The sequence below is a fragment of the Copadichromis virginalis genome, linkage group LG18 (genome assembly GCF_057382275.1).
Source record: "Copadichromis virginalis isolate Kocher_CV1m ecotype Utaka linkage group LG18, C_Virginalis_male_GT1.1, whole genome shotgun sequence".
NCBI classification, from domain to species: Eukaryota; Metazoa; Chordata; class Actinopteri; order Cichliformes; family Cichlidae; genus Copadichromis; species Copadichromis virginalis.
This window is the reverse complement of record NC_140635.1, coordinates 30528065-30551982: the sequence shown is the minus strand read 5'-3', so window position 1 is coordinate 30551982 and position 23918 is coordinate 30528065. Positions and strand designations below refer to the sequence as shown.

Here is a 23918-nt window from a genome sequence, read left to right as displayed (position 1 = left end):
GGTATAAGTATTCATGTTGTACAAAAACCCTGCAATGCAATGGTCTGGTGGATGTTACCTCCCAACTTTTTGGGGGTAAACACCCACTAGTAAAGTAATTAACTTATTTGCTAGGCCGAAGTTTGAGAAAGCCTTGACAGTGCTTAAGTCAACTGCATTAAGGTTTAGGTTGACGGGGGAGTGGGTTGCATAGGCCACATGTGGAAACTGAGAACTTGCTTAGACTTCCCAGGTCAGTCATTCTCTTTCCCTTTGCCGAGGTGTTGGGCTGTCATGCCCACATTGACTGATTCGGATCAGTGGGTCCTGCGAATTATTCTGGACTGCAGAAGGTTGGAGAAACGGACCGTTCATCACCTTAATGGAAGAGTATTGATTGTGGTGCAGAAGCACGACCCGTCTGCAATAGTAATGGACTTCCTGAAATCACAAATGAAAAGGCATCAGGGGATATCGAGGAAGATGGGAGACACTGCTCCCATGATTGTTAGCACCTTGTTATCTGTTTGGATGTGTGAGTGCCAGGCAGCACCATTTTGTCTAATAATGTGCTCACATAGATAAACCTATTAAGGGATCAGTTTTCCATAACATGAAAAATCTAAATCTACCAGACTGGAAGCGAACCCTATCTTGTAGTGCTGACAGGATAATTACCTTCTTAAACTCAATAGGTTTCCTTTAGCCTTCAGTTGGAGTCAGTCTTCTGTTAGTGCAATAATCATTTGTTGATTTTTTTCTGTTTTTGGCCATTGGCCCGTGAGCAAATATTTCGGTCATTAGGTGCTCACTTCTAGCTCGCCTTGAATTGACTAAAGCTCCTTAGAGCTCCAGACTCATGGTTTCTAATTCACAAATGGAAAATGGAAAATTTGGAACCTAATCCAGAGTCAGTGGTAGACATGTGCTCTGTAATAAGCTTATTAATATAACCAAATGGTGAGAAAGCTGAGGTTGAGTACCCCAAAACCTCATGCATTGCCTCATGTTGCAATGTGCTCATTGCAACATTGACCTTTACCAAAATCTTAGCCAAGTGTGTTTTAGCTGCTTAAACTTAACCATGCACCGATGCACTTTAGATGGCCTAGCTTTCAAGGCAAGAAGACACTCCTTAGTGGACACCGAAAAGGAGAAGTTCTTCTTATTGCACTACTAGCCATTGGAGTCTAACAAAAACTTGGGGGACAGGGGGTCCATAACTACAAAGTCTTATTTACAGCCTCTGATGATGACATTTGTTTAAAGTCTTACAATCTAAAACTGCCTTCTAGTTTTTTGTTCAGCACAGATTTTTTCTAGGATCAACTTTGAGGATCAGTATCATAGTTTCAAGAATGAAACGGCACCGATTCAATGCCTGTGTCATAGAGTAATGAATGTTTCTGCTAATTTACTGGAAAAAAGCTATAAAAATTGCACACTGGACAAACGCTCAAGGCTCATATCGCCATATGGGTTAGGGGGTTGGTCAAAACAAGTTATAGCATATGAAATGTGTCCTTTGACGATGTTGAAAACTCGATTTTGTTGCCTTATAACTAGTTTTTTATTTTATTTAAATAGGTTTAAGTCTTTAATCTGCAAGCTTGTACAATCCACCGCTGTTTACTTGATGTGTAGCCCATGCTCTCTGATGTATCTGCTTGAAGCTCTCCTTTTCTCCACCGGTCAGTGTAATCCCCTTATTCTGTAATGTCACGTGTCAAAATCATTGACAGCTGTTAAGGTGTGAGGGCCAAGGCAAGGGATGACGGACTGCACACTTGTCAACAATGTACATGTATGTTTGTGTTGTGGCGTTCCGACTGCAGAGCCTAATATCATAAGACTCTCTTGGCCTCCATTCGGTCGCATTTGACAATCCCCTAAGTGATTAGTGGAACAAATATCTGCCTGTCGTATTACAACTGTTGTTTTGCCGGCCATTTGTAAAGCTCTTGTGTCTTGCATGTTTTTCATTGGGAGATCATCTCATTACACAGCAGAGTGTGTGTGTGTGTGTGAGTGTGTGTGTGTGTGTGCATGCAGGTCTGCCTTAAATTGCTGTTATCCCGGCATCTGTTCTGTGCATGTTATTGATTCTAACCTTTGTAGACCACACCACAAACAAAAAGGCGATTTCCTCACCTGGATATTTTCTTCCCCGCATTTATATGGAAATTGCGCTCATTTATAATGCTCCGTAAAATATGTAAATGGAAATTATACTGCCCCACTGGTAATTTGGTTTCGTCTGTATCGCTCCATCTCCATCTGCCTGTCGGACTGTGAGTCGATTCGTCAGACTTTATCTTTGCCAGCCATTTTGAAAATTGCTCAAACCTGTCAATTTTAGTAACAAAAAGATGAATGATTCAGTCACAATTATCTTTCTTGCAGTGACAAAGAGCTTGTGTATTTTTCTGTGCCAGTTTGCATGTCTTAATTTAAGCCTCCTCCGCATGCTGTGAGGGAAAAGGAAAAACAATGTTTCATTTTTCTACTTGAATTTTCTCGACTACAGAGGAAGCAAAAAGCTACAAAGGCCTGTCATTGCAAGATCAGAGGTGGGAAAACCTCTGTAGCAGGGTTGTATCCAACGTGCTCCTTTGATATAGAGGTGTTTTCATTTACAAGGCAAGTTGAGAAAAGAGAACATTCCTAATTACAGTCAATCCCTGTGGGAGTAGCTGCAAAGGGATGAAGGGTTTTTATTCAAGCACACACACACAGACATGCCCACATACCTGGAGACAGTCCAGAGAACCTCAGTCTTCTAAGGCTGGACTGAGAGCAGCACTAATGGAAGTGTGACTAGTTCAAGTGCACTTAGACAGTTGAGCAATATAGTGAGTGGGTGTAGTGGAGTGATTTCCCTGCAGATCCGGGGATTCATGCTGGCAACTATGACATAAGCCAGATTGTCTCACATTAAGCTGTTTAATAAGGCGCTTTTGGTTTTTATGGCTGGAAAACACAACTTGTTGGGGAAGTTTATGGAGCAATTAATGTGCAAATAAAATGTGTATGGGACTTTGCATGCATACAAATAGCCAGCGGGTTGTAATTTAGCATTTGTTGCTTCTCCTGTGAGCCAAAAAAAAGAGAGATGAGTTAAGAGCAGCAAGGAAGATGGTGAAAGGATCTCTGTGCTCGTACAGACATTTGAGTGTGATGTTAATTATCCAGATGTGGGTCGAAATAGGCTCATCCTGGCCCAGAGGGGGAAAGAGGAGATCATTAAAATCCAAGCCCAAACACACAGTACGGCGCGCTCAGCATCACAAAGACACGCAATTAGGCACCAGCTAATATACCTGCTTAGGCATGGGAACCTTTTCACATATGGCTATGCATCAGTGCACATTTAAGTATGAGCGTATGCGTGTGTGCTCGAACATGCACGCACAAGCTGTCAATCAAGCAACGCTAAATATGGGTCAGCACGGATTTAAATACTGTGTGATTAGCGTGCGATCAAGTCAACATCAAAGACACACAGGAGCATGTGTGTCTTTGATTCACAACCAGGTTTGGAAACTACAGCTTACACCAGGTGGACTTGAGCAGTGGCAGTGGGTTTTATGGTAACATTACAGTGCAGCATAAGTACTTAAAAAAAATAAAAAATACACGCCCTAACACCTAAAGGCATGCCACCTGTTGTAACTAAGAGTGTGAAACTGGCTAGCAAGTAAAGAAAGTGATGTAAACTGTTAGCTAACTGCTATATAACTGCTAGCGTAAAATTATATAAAAAGATTTTGGGAAAAAAATGTACAAAGACTAACTAAGAGAATTACAATAACAACGGAGTGTCAAAGATAGTTTACCTAAAAGTAATCAAAAAAATAGCTAAAATAATTAGCATGACTAAAACTGCTAGCTTAAATTAGTAGGTAATATGTTCAGTTAAAACAGCTAAAAGCAGGTTTATCTAGCTTTTAACCATTAAACAGTTGGAATAACTAGAATTACTAGTGATGTACGATACCACTGATTTCCTTTCCGATCTGATACCAAGTAAAATTCAGGGTGGTATCGACGATACGGATCCGATACTTTGTGCAAAAACTTAATGTTTTATTGTATTTCAAATTATAGCTTCATTATGATTACAGGGCATCAGACTACTTGTTCCTATTGTTTAATAGGTCTGCCCCAGGGCAGCTGTGGCTACAACTGTAGCTTGCCTCCACCAGTGTGTGAATGTGAGAGTGAATGAATAGTGGAATTGTAAAGCGCTTTGAGGGTCTCAAAAAGCGCTATATAAATGCAATCCATTATTATTATTATTAATAATGCAGAATTATCATATAGAAATAAAAAAAACCTGAAGTTGTGAGCTATTTGAACACGCTGCCTGCCTGCAGCACTAAAGGACTCCAAGAGACGTCTGCCTCACCCTAGCAGCACCTGTCCCTCTCCTCTCCTCCTCTTCAGTTCGCCTCGTCATATTCTGTGATATGATTTACTCTGAGGTGTTTGACAAGGTTAGTAGTGTTGCCACAACACCTCACTGTCTTGCCACATGTATCGCAAACCGCATCTTGGCTGTTTGTGGAGGAAATATACGTCTACACACAACTCCGTTTATGCTCAGCTGCTGTTGTGAGTGCACATGCCAAGTGGCTGCCACACATTCATACAGCTGTAAGAGAAAGTAGTTCCTTCCAAATGATATAGTTTCTTTCCACTGTGTTCCTGTTAATGATAAACTACAAATTTACCCCAAATTACTAAAATATCGATATTTTAATATGAGAATCGATTCTAGAACATAAATAACTGGTATCAATTAGACTGTTAGCACTCATTAGCAGATATTCATCAGATCGCTAACAAAGCTTGTCATCTGGCAAATATGCATGTCAACCTTTCATCTAGATATGGTCACATCTGATTCCTAAAAAACAATATTGTCATGGTTCTTTTCCAAATGCTAACTTTACAGTCCAAACTCCACGGTGGCTATGTCTATCATTTATAAACAGTCTATGGTTGATACAGGAGCTGGGAGCTCATTGAGTAGGACACAATATGTCCAATATACGGTACTGTGCAAAGGTTTTGAACCACCCCTCAATTCATTACAGTTTCCTTCCAAGAAGCCAGAGTTTCATGTTATTTTTAAAAAGTGGTTTTAACCCTTTCATGCATGAATTATGACAACCTCAATCAGGATTTTTTTTTCTTAAGTATTTTTATTCTTTAGGCATGAAAAGATGAATAAAGAAAAAAATCCTGATTGAGGTTGTCATAATTCATGCATGACAGTGTTAAATAACAATAATTACAGTGAAACACTTTATACACCTATAGTAGCATTAAACGACCAGTGGGTGGCAGGGTATGAAGCGTCACATCAGTCCAATGTAGTGGTTTATGTGCAAGTATGCCATCAACACTGACGCAAATACAAGAAAACACCCTTTGAATAGCTGTCCACTGTAGTGACCACTATGAGTGAAACGGTCAAGGAAATAGTTGTGTAGGCTTTCTGAATGTCTTTCAATTTTTTTTCTTTGGACATTGGTTGCGTTTTCACCAATTTTTTAGTCTGGTCCGTGTTTTCAAAGAATTTTTTTAGGTCACCTAACACTGACCTATGATTGTTTAAGAATAAATATGGAACCTAACTCAAAGGATGGACCAGTGTTGTTTCCATGGCGATCCAGGGTGGCTGTAAATAAGCCTTTCCTAAGGAAAGGCAATGGGAAGAAAACTTTAAGGAATGCCAAATTCCATGAGAACTGTCCACTAATCAGACCATATTTAAATTACCTGTCTAATATTTTGTAGGTCCCCACCATTCCAGGATATGAACAGAGAACCTCTGACACCAGGGCGTTGGCAGCTGACCTTCTGAGTTCTGTGGGTTTTAGAGTGGGACCTCCATGGATCTGGTTTCTTCTTGCACGTCGCATACAAACTTGATCAGACTGGGATCTGGGAATGTTGGAGGCCTTGGGCTGTTACTGGTGTTCTAATACAATAACTGTTTGTGAAAATTGCCATTAATAACAGCATAGCAGGGACGTTTTCCTGCTGGGAACGACTGCTGCTGTTGAGTGGATGGCACCTGTCAGAGGAGCAGAACAAATTGATTTACATTATTTACCTGTCAGTAGCTTTAAAGTTGTTTGTATTGTGCCACAGTACAAGACAGCAGACTGCAAAATGCTGCAAAATAGAATGTAACCTGTGCTCAAAATCATCCTCTGCCACACAGCCGGTAATGAACTGTGTCTGCAGTATGACTGAGTAGTGTGGTTTTTCAGGATATTGAGAGGCTGGCGGTTCAGCTTGGATTCTCTTGCCCTTGGCCAGATCGAAATAGGACTTTTTCAACTCAGAATCTCATTCCTGTCGTCGTCACAGCCGGAAATATATGATGAGCGTCTCTTTCTCAGCAGTAGACCATGGATGATCACATTTTACACGCCCGTAACCTTTCACAATAAAAGACGAGGCCGCTGTCCGTGGTGCTGAAACCACTCTGCTTCCCTCCCTGCTAATGTGTTGTTTCACAGTAACGTGGCGCTTTTTCTTTAGCGTCCTTCCTGCTGCTGTGGAACTGTCACTTAAAAATAACTGTAACAAAAGGTTGACGGCGGCAAGAGGATCACCTAGTGTGTTATGAAAGTGAATAAATGAGAGTAAAAGGAGTGAGGGATCTCCATCTCTATTGCTCTCTCACTCATGCACACAGAGCGAGAAGGAGAGAGAGAGAGAGAGAAGGGGGAGGGAGTCCGTTCAAGCAGAGATAATTAGAAGAGTGGGTCACTATTGGAAGAAAGCAACCGATAAAGTCAGGGGGAAAGGGGGAATACGAATCAAAGCCGCATAATAATATGACAGGAGGGAGACAAGAGTCTTAAGTCTTAATGGAGCATCATCAGCACTGAAGTCCAGCCCTGGCAGACGCGAGCAGTTTCCTCCGGCTCGCAGCGTCCAATTACAGCGGAGCAGCTCAGCCTGTGTGGACTCCTCAGCGCTGCCCAGCCAGGAGCGAGCAGGGCAGAGGGAGGGAAACAATGTTCCGACGCTTTCCCCTGCTGTGATTTCAAGTGGAATTCCTCTTTTTGTTTTTAAATTATTGTTATTATTGTTAAAAATTCTTATTATAGTTTTTCTTTCAAGTCGCCCGACCGCTGCTGCCGAGACCAAGTCCGTGCACGCAAAGAAAAGGGTAGGTTTTAAATGCGCTTTCCTTTCCTTTCTCGCCTGGGATAGTGAGACTGAGGTATCTCATACTGCCGGTTGTTAGCGACCCCGTTTGACGTTTGATTTAAATCCACATTGGTTGATTTTGTTTGTTTGTTTGTTTTTTCCTTTTCTGTGTTGAAGTAACAGAAAACTGTGCAGCCCACTCACACAGATACCAGAAAGGGAGTAAAACAGAAGAGGTGGCTTGTTTTGGGAAATGTTATTATTATCATCTCATAGTTGAAGCTGGGGAGAACACCATTTTTAATATTTTTATTCCTTTTTGGGGATTTTGTTGTTGTTGTTTTTCCCCCTGTCTGTGAGTACCTGTTACTTAAACTTATAGGTGACATATAACCGTTCCTAGAATATGTTAATTGAAGTGAAAAAAAAAATAAGACCCTTTCGTTTCTGTATAGTGTTAATACTACAGCAGTATCTAACCTGGTCTTTGTATTATTTTTGTGAGTGTGTGTGTGTGTGTGTGTGTGTGTGGGGGGGGGGGGGGGGGGGGGGTAGTAACACGCCCTACAGACTTCAAATTCAGCAGCCTAGTGTAAAGTCCTGACATGGAAAGTCTGTCTAACTGTGTGTGTGCTAAATCACTTGTTATTGCTGTGTATGCTTGTGTAGTTCAAATCAATCTGGTGCATCTGCTCACTTCCCCTTGCAAGATGCCAGATTTTTGTTTGTTTGTCTTTTTTGTTACAATGATTGTACATGAGACGGACAAAAAATGTAAATACCTCCCGGTATACAACACATATAACACACATATCGAGTACAAATACTGCAAGTCCAATTCCGTACTGACACACGCATCACTCAAAACTCACCTTTGTATACATGACTACTATAACAGGGTTATTGCATTGCACAGCATTATACTTTGCAGGTGTACCTAACAAATGGGCCAGTGAGTGCACATAAATAAATAATGACCTATACAGCTCAACAGCAGCACAAAAGGCAGCCTCCATGAAACAGAATCAACACCTGTCAAAGAGAAAAGAAAAGAAAAAAACTTGAGGAATGATGAGCGTCACATATTCTGGGTTCCGCTGCAGAGCGGTTGTATCTCACTGCACTGGGTCTGCCGGATAAACTGGGTCATCACTGTTTGACCAGCTGTCAAAGGTTCTTGCTGTTTGTCTTGACACAGAACTCCAGGCGTGATTAATTAGCAATCCGGTCACAGCAGTGATTTGGAACTTTGTACTTTGTGTCCTCATGTGTCAGCGCTACGATGCTTAAACAGTTCTCTTAGACTGTAGAATACCTTTCAGACAACTTACACTAATGTCACTGCAGACAGAGCTGCAGCATATCCAGATTATCTGACGAGCTGCTGCTGCTATTGGAGATATTTTAAAGTGAGGGACCAAGAGTGATATATGATTAGCATGCAGTAGTGTAACCCTACAGGAAGACCACCCTGCTTTCTTATTTGGAATTTTAGACGTCTCTCTTCCCTAATGTCAAGAGTTGTAATGTGCTTGCCTCTGCTTAATTGCTATTCTGCACATGAAGCGGTGTGGAGCCAAACAGCAACCCCCCCCCCCCCCCCCCACCCTAGATAGGACCTCGTTTGTTTAACTCTGAGGGTGGGGAATCTGTCTTCCGTGGACATATCCATACAGACAAGTTGACTTCTTACGGCTGCAGAGATGTTTAATTTTTCATTGGCTACTGTCTGCCAGACAATGATGACTGAAATGTCTCATGGCTGTAATTGTATAGTACCCTCAATTCTGGCCTGACTTGATACGGGCAGATGGCAAAGATCAGCTGAAATAAGAAATTCATGAGAAAAAAAAAGAAGCAGATTCTGTTAAAGTTTCATTAATTCCTGCCTGTATGCCAGACTGTACAGATAACCACAGTATAGGCTAGGTGTCAGAGTGCAATTTGACACACACCTGACATCCATTACTTGGAGTCAGCAGATGCTGTCACTTCCATGGCAACAAAGAAACATAATTTATGAGGATTCAGTGGCTCCTACCGCAGACAACCACTGCACACCCAAGTATTACAGAAGTGCAATATAGATGGATGATAAGCAATCATTATCGGAGCATTTCATTTCATTTCTGGACACATACGCTTTCACACACAGTTTCACTGCTGCTTGAGTAATACCTGCACTTTCAACTCGACTGCTATAAACAATATTTACAATTCAGATTCGTCCATCCAGAACAATGGGGGAGGGGGTGGGGGGGCAGCCGCTTAAAAGAAAACAGTCGCATAGAAAAAGAAAATCCATTCAAGTTAATGCTTCTGTCAAATCCAGGGAAATATAAGAATGGAAGGGATTGTTCTGCTTTGCCATACAGGATGATCTGTCTTCCCAGCATTTGCCTTCAAACTTGTCTGATCTCATCCATCCTTAAACCTTCAAACGTGAGTGGTGTTTGTCAGTGTCGTACTGGGCACAGCAGAAAAACAAGAGGTTTGAAGCCCGACTGATGAAAACGGACCAAAATGTATATAAATATTAAAATAAATCAATCAGTCAAACTGCTTATTTTAATCTGGGGCAAATTAGGCAGCCTGTCAGATGCGGCTACTGTGAGAGAAACGGCTAGGACTGATCGCATCCACCAAGCTTGACAATTAGAATGGACAGTGTGCGACAGAGAGAGGCTGGAGGAAAATGTCTGTGAAAATGGAAAAAAGTTGTGAGAGAGCACATGCGTATGTGTGACGTTGTGTTCGAAAAGGTGACACAGCCTGCTGCCAGCAGTGTTTACTAAGTGAGTAATTGAGGCACGCATACACAAACACACAATTGGCTCATTTATGTTTATTGTTCTCTCAAAATTTGCACTTAACTATAATTTCTTCAGGCAGGAAGACTGACACCATGCTGTAAAGATGAAGTTAGAGCCAAAGTTAGTTTGGCTTATCATAAGGACTGGATACAAGAAACAGCTCGCTCTAAGTACCCACTCAGTTTTGGCCGCTCAGCACATTTAGGAATGCAGATATGATCAAGATGATCTGCTGAAGTTCAAGCCGAGCATTAGAGTGGGGAAGAGGGGTGATTTAAGTGACCATTATAGTGGTGTTGTGAAAGCCACGGGGGCTGGTCTGAGTACTTTAGAAACTGCTGAGATTTTCCTGCACAACCATCTCTAGGGTTTACACAGAACGGTCGAACAAAGAGAAAATATCCAGCGAGTGGCAATTCGCTGAACCAAAATGTCTTGTTGAAACCGGAGGTCAGAGGAGAATGGCCAGACTGCTTGGAGCAGACAGGAAGGCAACAGCAACTCAAATAACCACCTGTAACAACTAAGGTGGCAGAAGAGCATCTCTGAAGCCACAACTTGAAGCAGATGGGCTAGAGCAGTAGAGGATCACTCCAGGTGCCACTCCTGTGAGCTGACAACAGGAAACTGAGGCTACTATTCGCATGGGGCCACTGAAAGTAAACAACAGAAGATTGGAAAAATGTTGCTAGATCTGATGAGTCTGTTTCTCATCCAGATGGTAGGGTCAGAACTGGGCATAAACAAAGTGAAAGCATGGATCGATCCTCCCTTATGTTAATGATTCAGGCTGCTGCTGCTGCTGTAATGCTGTTGAGCATATTTTCTTGGCACACTTTGAACATTATTTAAACACCGTAACCTACCCGAGTATTGACCACAGTGTACCCATCTCCTGATGGCTGCTTCCAGCAGGATAACACATCGTGTCATAAAGCTCAGATCATCTTATACCGAATGGTTTCTTGAACATGACAATGAGGTCAGATGGTCTCTACAATCCCCAGATGTGGTGGAAGAGGGGATTTGCATAATGGATATGCAGCTGACAAATCTGCAGCAACTGTGTGATGCTATTACATCAATGTGGACCAAAATCTCTGGGGAATGTTGAATCTGTGCCATAAATGATAAAGGCGGCTGTGATACAGTTGCTGCACTTGTCTAATCATTGTAGCTTAAACCAAAGCAGGTGCCGACTCCTAACCTAAAAGCTAGTCAACTCAAAGTGAAAACAAAGCTCAGCTGTTAGTGAAAAAAGAACACGAAACATGGCGTTCAGGTTAACAGTGTGGTGATTTATGTCACTGACAGCCCACCTGTTTTTTTAAAAACAAGTATTAAGGCCGTCCAGACAACGTCCATCTGCTTACACACACATATACTAATGTTGGTTATTACAAAGTGCTGTAACTTTGGAGCTTGTTAGAAAATTTGTAAGAGATTTAAACATGGTGTTCACTGTTTGTGCAGCGTCTACAAGCAAGTGTCTCCACATTTGTATTTTGCTTGTTTACATTTTTGTATTTTGCACAACTCTGTTGCTTGTGAAGCTCGCACACAAGAATTTCACTCACATGTGCTGTACCAATGTACCTGCACATGTGATGTGACAATAAAAGTGATTTGATTTGATTTGATTTGATTTTGAATCGGAAGAAACGGAAGACAATGGGCCAAAGTTTTGCTAACTGAAACTGTCTGCATTGTATTTGTGGTCTGAATCTGACTTAACCAATCATGTTTGAGCAGGTAATCCATCACCAATCCATCAAATAGCAAGCATAGACCTGGATATACTGATATCGTGGCTAAAGCAGAAGATCTGGAAATTTGGCTCCTCCTCCCAGAGGCTAGTTAGTGAGGTTCCCAGACTGATGTATGTGTGTTTGCCTCTTATTATAATCATGTAGTCTGTTAGTAAGTGGGCAGCAGTTTCATGCTCTGTATTCTTTTATAAAAGGTTCTTGGTTAGTGAAAATGAAATGCTTTTGCTTTGCATTAAATCCATCCATGGTCAGTATACAGTATATAGTGGACTGTGTACAGCACCTTCATGGTGGTACAAATACAATGACTGATTTATTACTTTGTCTGGTTTCCTTTGAATTGTTAGCTGTGTGTACTTTGTCAGTTAGGGTCGCACTCTACACCTGTTGTCTGAGTACAATTTAATTGTCTAAAATAGCAAAACAGAAGCAAAAGCACACCCTAGAAAAAAGGTTTAAAATGCATTTTAAAAAACTATGAATTTAAACTTGTTACATTTTTGGCCACATTAGTTTGTTCTATTCATATATAATAAGATATACATGTGATATAGCAGCAGCCTTATTTTTATGTCAGACATTTTCTGACACACTGCTTTTGCAGTGTTGCTTGTATTTCATCATACTAACCAGATTTGGGGGAGAAAAAAACGAAAAAGAAGGCATGGAGCAACAGAAAACAAGTCGCAAGGCTAAAACGGGTCGAAAACCTTCTCCTGAGCTGTGAGCAATTATGACGTGATGTTTCAGCCACCCTTCCCGGACCACGAAGGCATAAAAATAAATCTTATGTGGAAAATGGAATGGAATATTGATTATGCAGCGCTGCAGTCGCCGCTGTGCTTTTAGTTCTCAATTATCAGTCGCAAATCAAACTGACTTGCAAGGATTCCAGCACACAGACTTGTTGAGCCTGCGAGAGACACCGTACGCTGATATTTCTAAATTGCTCCGCTCATGGTTGCAGTTTCAGCCAGAGCAGCAGCCTGTATAAAGCGTCGCATGAACCTCAAAACAAAATCAGAGTTTGTGGGTTTATTCGAGGCTCCGTGCAGAATATGTCAATACCTTCAGAGTCTATCTGCTTGCCAGCTTACATTAGCAACAACAGCCTCCACGTCACAGACAGACGTGTCACAGCAGTTTATCATGTGAACTCTTAAATAGCAAAGATTTATCGAGTTTGTCTTAGTACGCGGAGAGGGAGTGAAGGTTTTAGAGTAAATGCTCCTCTGGGAGTGGTGGCGGAGTGCTGCTGCTGCTCAGAGGGTGATTTGGCTCGAGGCAACCTGACAGTGAGCTAGACACACACAGACAGGCACACACACACACAAGTAACCCAGCAATAAGCAACATGCAGTCATTTACTCTGTTTCTCCTCAACACAGACATTCACAAATGCCAGCTCCCCTCCCCACTGCTTTCACGGTGAAAATCAATGGTTGCAGAGCCCAACTGGACGGAGTAATAGTGGAAAAATAAAGAAATCAATGCAGACTTATTAACTGAGCAGAGCTTCCTTTACCGCTGACACAAAAATATGTGAGTGTTTGACTTGTCTGTGTCTGTGAATGATGATAGCTGCTGCTGGTTGTAGACAAGATGTGCGAGCGCATAAGCATATGAGCGTCTTCCTCTATATGTGTGTGCGTCTGCCAGTCAAGAGTGTGTGTCCCTGAACGTTGGTGGCTGGTGCTTGTATATGAGTGTTGTATTGTAGGCGTGCTTTGCATGTTCATGAGCGCTCCTGTGTGTGTTTGTGCATTTTGGTGCGCACCAACAAGACTCTCTCTCAAAGTCAGTGTGTTACTCTTGGGTTAGTGCCACAGTGCACTGCCGGAGCCTTGGCCCTCGGTTTATTTGTGGACAAAAGGATGCTCGGAGACAAATGATTTAGCACCTGTCAGTCAGAGCTGAAGGACAGGCGATGAGAAAAGAGAGAGGTCAGAGACTATGGAAAGGGAAAATGATGGCGGCTTTTCAAGGAAACTGTGAAGGGAACAAGGAGAGAAAGAGGGAGGGAAAAGTTGAAGCTGGAAAAAGAGAAAGAGATTCAGAACCAAAAAAAGAGAGTGAGAGAGAGAATTTACAATTTAGCTCTGGGTCATCACATAGCTCAAGTGCCTGTGAGCAATTTTCCCCTGGAAATGACAGCTTCTATTTCTGCAGAGTTGTTTGCCTAACAGCAGCTCACAGGAACTGTGGCTGGCCTTCAGGCCCTGCAAGCAGAAACTTCCCTGATTGCGAGAGTTACCATAACAACGGATGAGGCCGACCTGCACCGATGGCAACGCGGGAATGTGAACTTTGATTCCCGCCTCCAGCACTCTGGCTAGTCTGCTGTACCTCTGACATATCAACACCTACCCTTCTTGGCAAAAACAAGAGCGAGCTGTCGGCGCTGTGAGTGTTTGGTCAGCCAGAATGTAACTGTTCACCAGTGGGTGATGATTTTGTTTGCAGAAACAGATCATTGTGTCAAGAGCAAAAGAGACATTTGTAATTCAGAAATGCCCAAATAAACAAGTCCAGTGCAAAATAATGTTTGCAGAGATGTGCGTGGGCGGACGTTAGGAGCTGCTGGTGAATGCTGAGCAGGGCTTTGTGTGATGCCAGGTTTATTAGATTTCCTTTGGCATTTGTTGACTGACATCTGCCCTGGCAGGTCTCTGCGGGCGCTCTCTCCCTGACTCTTGGCTCGCTCTACAAACCAACAAGCCTTAATCATCTTATGTACACTTTCCCACGTGGTCAATAAAGATATATTGCTGACCTCGTTTTTTTTTTATGCCGAACAAAGCGCCTCCCTCCACAAAAACGTGGACAGCACAGACAGAGGCTTAGCTAACAAGCATCTGATTGTGCAGATTACCGCGTGTTCCGCGAGGGATTACCGAGACAGAAATGAACAAATTGACCTCTTACCACCAAAATCCCACATCAGCAAAACAAAAGATAAGAGTCAAGTCTCTGCTGAATCTAGAAAAAGTGGAGTATACATTGTACTGCAAAACAAGTGTCAGCAGCATTATTTAAAGAAGCCTGCCCCCGCCCGTTGTGTTATTTTTGTCACTGAGTCCTTTCAGTTTGCAGAACCTGATGACTCCATGGGTACCCTTTGTGTGTGGGCCATCCAGACTCTGTATGCGTGCGGTTTTTAAAAAACTGAGCAGCCCTGGAAGCAAGGAGAGAAATGCACGAGCTGTATTCTGGCAGTGCGTCGTTTGCATTGATGTTGGGCTCATGTTCTAACAACAAATATCTGACTGTGCACCCTGTTCTGAGTGTATTCTTAGCCGAGGGCAGGCGTCTTCCTCTCCGGTTCCCCTTCTGACACTTTTCAAGTTAAGTCAAAGCTATTTAGAAGTCATCTCACTGTGAGAAGTAACAAAGGCTCAATGACAGACCAAGGCCTAATTCAGAATTCAATTTTTGTGCTTTCTCTTCCCAACAATAGAAATACCTAATTTCTCTGCATGCTTGTTTGGCGAGCTCCAGAGAGGAAATGGCATGCTTTTGTTAATAAGTGTTTTTTTGGTGAGAGGAGACGATTGAAAAGCTTATGTAGGTCACATTGTATTAATCAAGCTGGCTACCCTTGCAAATGTGCTCTAAATGAAACACACAATGTTAAAAAAAAATAATCCAGTTTTATTTCGTATTTGCTTAATACTGCAGCGTGACCGCACTGAGAATTACTTCTCAGCCACTGAAACAGCAATCCCAGTACTTTTGCGCTTAGGCATTTCGTCTGGATTATAACGCTGCCTATGGCGTGGACAGGCTTGATATCGGTCCGACAGAAGAGTTCAAACACCCGGCAAATGAAATATTTATCAGTCACAGTTTATTTCAGGCACAGGACCCTTTCATCATTTAGCTTTAATGAGAGCTGTGTGCATTCTGATGATTAATAGACTAAACGATCTTCAGATCGTTCCGAGCAAGATGCAAATACTATCAGTTATCTGTCCGGGAGACTCTTTAAGTAAACTAGGATTTTTCACAAGTTAGACAAGCTTAACGGGGGCCGGGGTACGAGCGAATGTTTTCTAACAATGTGAGATTTTAGATTGGATCAATGAGACATCGTCTTCTCTGCTGGAAGAAGCTGCTCCAGGACGAGGCAGGTGGCACAGTAAAGCACGGTAAATCAACCTGCTGTCACGGGGACAGAATGACAGGCTCAGTGTGACATTTCAGTGCATATTACATCTCCAGCCCTCCGGTATCCTCGTGTGACCTGCTGCAGATTAACTATTTTGAACACTGCCGGCCAGCATTGAGTTTTGATGTGAGCAACCAAGCAGAACAATAAATCCCTTCTGGACCGTATAGATGCAAAAAAAAAAAAGAAAAAAAAAACGGGCGGAAAAAAAGAAGTGCATGGATGAGTTGCTCTGCGATGGGTTTATATCAAAGCAAGACGTTGCTGTAAGGTGCAGCGAGCAGCCGATGCTGATGGTTTTGATCAGATGATTAGAGCTGGTTACCACTGGAGAGTTGCTTTGAGGAGGTAAATGTGCTTTCTGAGATTACAGAGTTCAAAACAGAGACCGTGACTCTTTGCTACACATTTGTGTGTGTGCGTGATTGTAAGACAAAGAAAGAGACCGAAAATGAGGGAGAGTGTGTTTGTGCATGCATTAAGCAGACAAGAGAGAGGTCCTTGAGGCAACCTGAACATCTTTTATCACATCTTTAATTAATTGAAGCCTATAATAGAAGCTGCTGCAGTCCCGCAGAATAGACACAGTTGAATGGATAATAGCTGGGGATGAAGAGATACGCTTGTTTTTGCTTGCTTTCTTGTCAATCCTCCCTTGCCATTTCACAGTTATATGCTTTAACAGCACATCTGGAGCTGCTGTCAGTCTCCGCTTTGAGAATAAAGTGCATTAACCAAGAAGAGAGAAATGTTTTCCCCTTTTTTCCCATCTTTTCAGGTTCTGCCTCTGAAGACCTACTGTAAAGCCGTCATGGACCTCTTGTGGTTCTCCAGACTAATCCTGATCATCCTAGTCCTCATCCCGCAGCCGTCCCTGGGCTGTCCCTCCGGCTGTCGCTGCTACAGCCTCACAGTGGAATGCGGATCTCTCGGGGTCAAAGAAATCCCACAGGGCATCCCGTCTGTCACCGAGGTCAGTTGAACTGTATGTTAGAGCACTAGTTGCCCGTGCCCCCGCCCCATCCAAACACACACACATGCACACCAGAGGTTTTCAGTTGACTTCCTCTCTGATCCATTCTTATTACCCTGAAATGATTGTGGTTAATCAATTCACCGTGACCCTCTTTGATGTAAGCCTGAGGGAAGGGCTGCGCTGTTGGCTGTGTAATTATTCATTCTTGCTCAGAGCGCGACTCTTGCACAGCTCTGATCATCTGTTGCGAAGATGTTTAACATTATGCCGTGGTTTTTTTTCCTCTTGGGTTCAACCCCCCCCCCCAACATCACTGCAGCTCATGAATATTAATGTAAAGCATGCCCTGCATAAATTGTTCCATTAACCTCAATCAGCAGGTCTATCTCGTCCATCACACTTTACCTCGTGGCCCCCGTGTTTTCTTCCAAGGAAGCGTCACAGATGAATGCATATTACCAATCAAGCTGCAAAATTGTGCATGCCAGATCCAACGCAGAAAGCACGTCTCATAAAAAAACTCAGTCTAATGTTCTTTTTTGGGGATATGCTGACTTAAAAGACCTGTGATTTCTGACTAAGACACGTGAAACGCAACCAACTACCATTACTACCACAGTGCTCATTCAGGCAGAATATAACCCATGTCCTTCTCAATTTACAGATGGCCCCTAAACACATCACATGCAGGTAATCATATACTGACAACAAGAAGGTTGCACTCGCAGAATGTGCGTGGGTGTCACTGTGCCGGCTCAAAGTGGGGCTCTGCAGAACAGGCAGATTGTTGGCTGCAGCTAAAAGATGTAAATAAAAGATGGACCTAGCCACTGTGACATCACTCATTGTGGAGGCTCAATATGAAGCCTGATTTTGAATGTCTATGTCTTCACCCGGTGTTTTGAAACTGAACGTGTAGGGCAAAGGGGCAGATCTGGTTCAGAAACAGAGGCTCGAAACTTTTCAGTAACATAGTAAAGCATACCCTCAGCCGTCTCTGGGCTGTCCCTCCGGCTGTCGCTGTTCCAGCCTCACAGTGGAGTGCAGATCTCTCAGGGTCAAAGTTCCGGTTTGTTAAGTCAACACATTTTACTCAATTAAAATCATGTTGTATTCATTATGACTTGAAATTAGTGATGGATCCTATTGGGAGAGTAGGATCGCAGACAAGTGAGCTGATATGAGAACCACTCAGCCAAACCTATCTGAAGCTTACATACTTTGGATGTTATTTGGATTCTCAGCAACACATATGCCAGATTTGAGAAAGATCAGATGAACAATGATTACCGATGATAGGTTTAGAGCATACAGACATCATTAGAATTAGTAAGATTATCATAACTGTGAACTAGTTCATTCTGCGGTATATGGAACACCACACATGACTACATTTAACATGCACAGCCCAGTGAGACAGTGTTTCAAGGTGGATCTGTTTCTGGTTTAATCCATTGTGTGGTTAATTTCTACCCGCTGAGTGCAGCACAGCTATAAGCCACACTCATTTTCTTGTACAAAACAAACCTCAGATGAAACCTCACATCCTATCTTCTGTTTCCCTAATGTAATCAATGTGTGATCACTATGCTAATTTCATTTACCCTGTCGTCCATAAAGACCATTTTCCTCCAGGACAACGCGATAGTGCAGATCCGTCTTCAGGACCTGACTCGCCTTGGCAGCCTCCATTATCTATACCTGCAGAACAACAGCATCTCAGCCCTGGAGCCCGGGGCTTTTCTCGGGCAGGGGCAGCTGCTGGAGCTGGCCCTTAATGGTAACCTCATCCACCTGGTTACCTCTGATATGTTTCGGGGTCTGGAGCACCTAAGGATCCTGTATCTCGCCGGCAACCAGATCACTCGAGTCCAGGACCACACCTTCAGAGGACTACAGGTTAGGTTGTGTCAGCCCGAATGTATTAGTTGGAAATAATTAATGCAAACTTTGAAATAGGTGTTCTAGGAAACAAATATAGAATGTTTTTACAGAATGATGTCTTCAAATTTAACGCTACGTTCACACTGCAGGCGAAAGCGCATCAAATCTGACTTTTTTGACCCTATGTGACCCATATCCAATCATGGTATGACAGTGTGAACGGCACAAATCCGATATTTTCAAATCCGACCTGGGTCACTTTCGTATGTGGTACTGAATCCGATACATATCTGATGTTTTAGAAAGCGACTGCTGTTTGAATGGTCATGTTGCATTAAATCCAGACGCCAATTATCAGCGCCGGAGAAGCGCTCAAGAAGACATCGCGAACGCTTCCTGGCCATCCAGTGAAACTGTTGGGAAGACAACGTTGGAGAAACGTGAACATTTTATTTGTACTGTATAATCTGCAGATTCTGACAGAAATCTGCAACTATCCTTTGAAGCACCGCTCCTCAAAAAACAGCAATAAGGATAATTATTGGGCCATATGTAAATAACAAAATAACTTTATAACTTAAAGCAAAATTGGGAAACGTAAAGTCTGAAACAAGTCTTTATATTAAGGGCCATCAGTCAAACAATACTGTTTGGTCTGGGTCTAAACAGAGCGAGTTGTGTGTGACGTCTTCTTTTGCACATGCGGGCCGCTTTGAGGGTTAACACTAGAGCGCATTTGCTGTCGCATTTTATTTGTAGTGTGAACAAGCAGACAAAAAAATTGGATTTGATCAAAAAATCAGAATTGAACATTAAGAGCTGCAGTGGGAACGTAGCCTAAGTCTTATTCGTGACTGATGTCTCCTTAATCCCTAGCATGTGGTAATACAGTACAGACTGACTCAGGTGGAGCTGAGACACCCTCCTGTCACTATACTGGATAATTCTATCCCTTATGAACTTGCACATTTTATACTTACCTCTGCTTCCCCTGCTTTGTGCCATTTTTGCTGTCTGCAGCGTCTGCAGGAACTCCACTTGCAAGAAAACAGCATTGAGCTGCTAGCTGAGCAAGCCTTGTCTGGATTGTCGTCTCTGGCCTTGCTGGACCTCAGCAGGAATCACCTCCGCACCCTGGGAGCTTCATCACTCAAACCGCTTGTCAGTCTGCAGGTGCTCCGTGTTACAGGTGGGTAGAATTCCTAGATTATATTAAGTGTTACTATAATATGATAGAATCATCCAACACTGATTTTAATTCAAGGTGCCTTGAAAAACTTCTCTCTTTCCACACTTCCGAATAACTCACACCCCTGCAATAATGTATTTCCAACCACTGAAATTCACACTCTACCAATGAAATTATAACAGCGGGTCACAGCAGGCAGACTTCCGAGAATTAAAACCAGAGGAAAAAGCCAACTAAATTAACAAAACAGCTAATTAATGGGACCTCATGTGGAGGAGCCTGTTTACTCAGATAAAATCTGGTAATCCCTCCTCCCACACTTTTCTAAAGTTGGACTGACCCTTACTGTAACTTCCAAGAAAGCAACAATCCCAACTTCACACTCATTACATTTAATGACAGAGGCATTAATGGATTCAAAGAGTGAACTTCTCTCCAAGTTTGACATTTTTGTCACTGTCTATATGTCCCAAAGAGTGTAAAAAATGTACACAGTCTGTTTTTGTTATTATTTAAACAGCTCTATGATGTCTCTGTGACTATAAACATGAACAATGATTTAGTCTTGATTACTAAGGCCCATGGTCTTGCGGTGGGCTCAAAAGAACTCCACAGCACCACAATATGTTTTTTGTCCTGTCTCACTCCCATTATCCTCAACTGGTCACGGCAGAGCCTGGTTCTGCTGGAAGTTTCTTATGTCCTGGGTTTGAAATCTTGGTAAATCTAAATTGCCCACAGGTGTAAATGTGAGTGCAAATGGTTATCTGTCTCTCTGTGGTAGCCCTGCGACAGGCTGGCAACCCGTCCAGGGTGTACCCCGCCTCTCACTCTACAGCAGCTGGGATAGGTTCCAGCCCCCCTTGACCCTGATTGGATAAGTGGAAGAGAATTGATGGATAGATTAACTGAATTGAATTAGAAAGTTGATATTACATGAACAAAAAAATATATTTAACAAATCCACTTCAGTAGATCATGCAGGTGGCCAGGGTTACTTTCCACCATGCTATCAGATTTATGCTAGGTTAATTTTGACCTTGAAAACTGCGTTCCGTTTATGTCTGTTTCCTTAACTGCTTTCTTTCATTCCCCTATAGAGAACCCATGGCGCTGTGATTGCGCTCTTGGCTGGCTGAAAACCTGGATAAGCGAAGACGGACAGCGTCTCTTGAGTTCTGCAGAGCAGCGTCGGCTAATGTGCTCTGAACCTCCTCGCCTCTCCCACCTCAGCCTGGTGGAGGTACCTCCAAACAGTCTGGTCTGCATCCCTCCAGTAGTGCAGCTCGAGCCAAGCCACCTGACCGTTCGCCTAGGAGAGAGTCTTCGAGTCTCCTGCCAGGCCTCGGGATACCCTCAGCCTCAAGTGACTTGGAAAAAAGCCTCCCATGGTAAACCACAGTTGTCACCTCGAGGCCTGGTTCAAGAGCTGGGACCCAATGGGGAGCTGTTTAGGCCTGGGGCCGGTGGAGCGGTGACAGCCTTACCAAGCAGTGGGGGGATCAAGGTGGGAGGTGTTGGAGCAATCCACGGGCCTGTACGTGGAACTGAGGAAGGTGGTGAGAGGGACAGCTTTGATCCAGACATGGGCAGCGGCATGCTGTTTCTCAGCAATGTCACCGTAGCACATGCTGGGCGCTACGAATGCGAGGCCTGGAACCCTGGTGGTGTGGCTAGGGTTACTTTCCACCTAGCAGTCAACATGTCTTCTTCCTCCTATTCATCTCAGTTTTGGCCTCGTTTGAACACTCACTCCTATGTTTCATCTTCGTCCAACTCCTTTTACCAGCCTGAGGTTGTGGATGTTAGCCAGGAGCCTCTGTATGAGCAAGACAGCATGGACTTTAATGCCCTGGGCCCTGCCACACAGACTGCTATTGCTGTTGGCATCTCCTTGCTGGCACTCACTGCTGTTCTCCTCTTGATTATGATCTACACTCGTCACCAGCAGTATCAGAAAGATGACACTGGCTCCTATTGCACGAGCAAGGAAGAGAGCATCCTCTATGTGAACGACTACTCTGATGGACCCACCACCTTTGCGCAGCTGGAGGAGTACCGCGATGACCATGGCCACGAGATGTACGTACTCAACCGAGCCAAGCCGGTCCTGGGTTCCACTTCGTCTGCATGTCCCATGATGAGCGGGTTTGTCCAACAGAAGGGCATGAAGGAGGCTCTCCTCGATCACGAAATGGTTCAGACTCTGACACGATCGGGGGGATTGGGACTACGCAGAAACCCAGCGGATGGGGGAGAGGGGCCCCTAACAACAGACCCAGAAGAGCTCTTCCTCAGTCAGAGTCTCCTGTTCGGATCACAGGTTGCCTATGAGATCCATTGTTAAGGAGTCATTATTATGCTCTGGCATGAAACAATATGTTGATGGACTTTTAATTAAAGACAATAATGGAAATCACCTTGGTGCAGTGATTTGAAGCATCAGATTATTATCTGGCCTTTTAAAGAGGGGAGATTGTCAGTCAGTAATTTCTGGGGGAGCCTGGTTCACAAGTGGCCTCTGAGAGAGCTTCTTGATTGACTGTATGACACTCGTGATGGGTTAAGAAGACTGACGATTGAAGGGGAAATAACACATGAACCACAGCTTTCTGTCTCAAAATCAACCCTTTAAGGATAACTCTAGGTGGGTAACCTCGTCAGAAAAGTTTAGTTACACTAAAAAGAGGCTGAAACGATGCAGCACACAGTGTCTGCTTTATTCTAATTTCGTTCGTTACGCTTTACTTTTCGTGTTTCGTCTATGTTTTGTGTAGTATATTACAAAGTTAATTCTCAGAGTGAAGTACAGTTGTTTTGTGAATCCTGCTACACATCCCATTAGAATTAGGCCTAAAGCAATCCTCTTACTGAAACTACATTAACATTACCCATATGTGCGAGTGGGTGTGGGTAGGTGGATTTGTTTATAGAGGTTCATTCTGAATGCAGAAATCTAGTCTTTTTTATGTTTGTATCATAGCATTGTTTTTCTTGATGTTAACATGTTGTGTTGTTTTATACCTGCTGACTGAAACACTAGAACAAGATATTAGCATTTCTAATGTGTGAAGTCGACTCTCTGAAAGAACTCAAGCTTCATTAACGTCAGTCTGTGATTACCATTATGATGTTAATAATGTACATTTTGTCTTTGGTTTCTACATAATAAAATGTATTTTAAAAGAGAAAGTTTTTCCCTTTCCCCTCTTTTTCTGACTCTATAGACCATATTTGAAGTGTGTAGTTTTTCCCTGTGGTCTTCCCTTCATTCTATGAGATGTGAAAAGGGCTTTATAGAGAGACTGTAGATCTGAGTCACAGTGTAGAGGCCAGTCTGTGAGAGGTCAATGGTTCATAAACCATTTATTCTTTCCCTTTTCCGCTAAACACTGCAGATATCAAGTGTCCTTTCACAGCTACTTGTGGACTAAGATAGATGGTTGCAACTGAAAATGTGTTGAAAACCCAAATAATCTCTGCTGCTTTACACCAAGACCCAGAGCTGTATTGATTCTTGTTCAAAAACATGTCAATATTCTTTTTAAACTGGCCTCTCTGTAGGTATTTTAAAGCTGTTTATTACTGAGTATTAAATGTCATGGTTATGCTATGCAGCTTAATAAGGATTACAGCCAAAGGACATGTTTTAAAAATGTAAAGCCTGCTTCTGTCTGCCACTAACACTGAAAGTATCAGCACGATGCCACGGAGCCAAATAAACAAAAGTATTGTATAGTCTGAGAATGCTCTCTTAAATAGTCCAGAACTGGTATATGCACAAGTGAACCATCCTGTGCATGTAGTACATTTTTGTTGCAGTATGTGTTTGCTGAAGGTGGTTTCTATATAGCTATATGATAAAACAAGCAAAACTGCTTCAAAATTGTTTGGTTTCATGAACTTTCTAGACAAGAGCCATTTTTGAAACAAAAAACAAACAAGCAGCTCTGTTTGGGGTTGA

The 23918-nt window shown here is 42.8% G+C and overlaps 1 protein-coding gene across 2 annotated transcripts; it reads left to right on the top strand.

Moving 5' to 3' along the window:
- Positions 1-7117: 7117 nt before the first annotated feature.
- Positions 7118-23140, top strand: LOC146688292 (leucine-rich repeat-containing protein 24-like). 2 transcript variants are annotated; one of them, XM_085438816.1, is made up of 5 exons: positions 7118-7174; positions 16684-16878; positions 18502-18780; positions 19786-19954; positions 21055-23140. In XM_085438816.1, exons 2-5 carry the CDS (start codon positions 16717-16719, stop codon positions 22299-22301), a joined length of 1857 nt encoding a protein of 618 aa, XP_085294942.1. In that variant the 5' UTR covers positions 7118-7174; positions 16684-16716; the 3' UTR covers positions 22302-23140. The 2 variants fall into 2 exon arrangements, with proteins under 2 accessions (XP_085294942.1, XP_085294941.1); XM_085438815.1 differs by lacking the exon at positions 7118-7174 and having other exon boundaries at positions 11660-16878.
- Positions 23141-23918: the final 778 nt, after the last annotated feature.

Bases quoted from the DNA above. Each gene is read 5' to 3' on its own strand.
- LOC146688292 (XM_085438815.1), top strand. From the start codon at position 16,654: ATGTTTTCCCCTTTTTTCCCATCTTTTCAGGTTCTGCCTCTGAAGACC. The intron at 18,781-19,785 runs GTTAGGTTGTGT...TGCTGTCTGCAG, and splicing joins ACACCTTCAGAGGACTACAG to CGTCTGCAGGAACTCCACTT. The intron at 19,955-21,054 runs GTGGGTAGAATT...ATTCCCCTATAG, and splicing joins GCAGGTGCTCCGTGTTACAG to AGAACCCATGGCGCTGTGAT.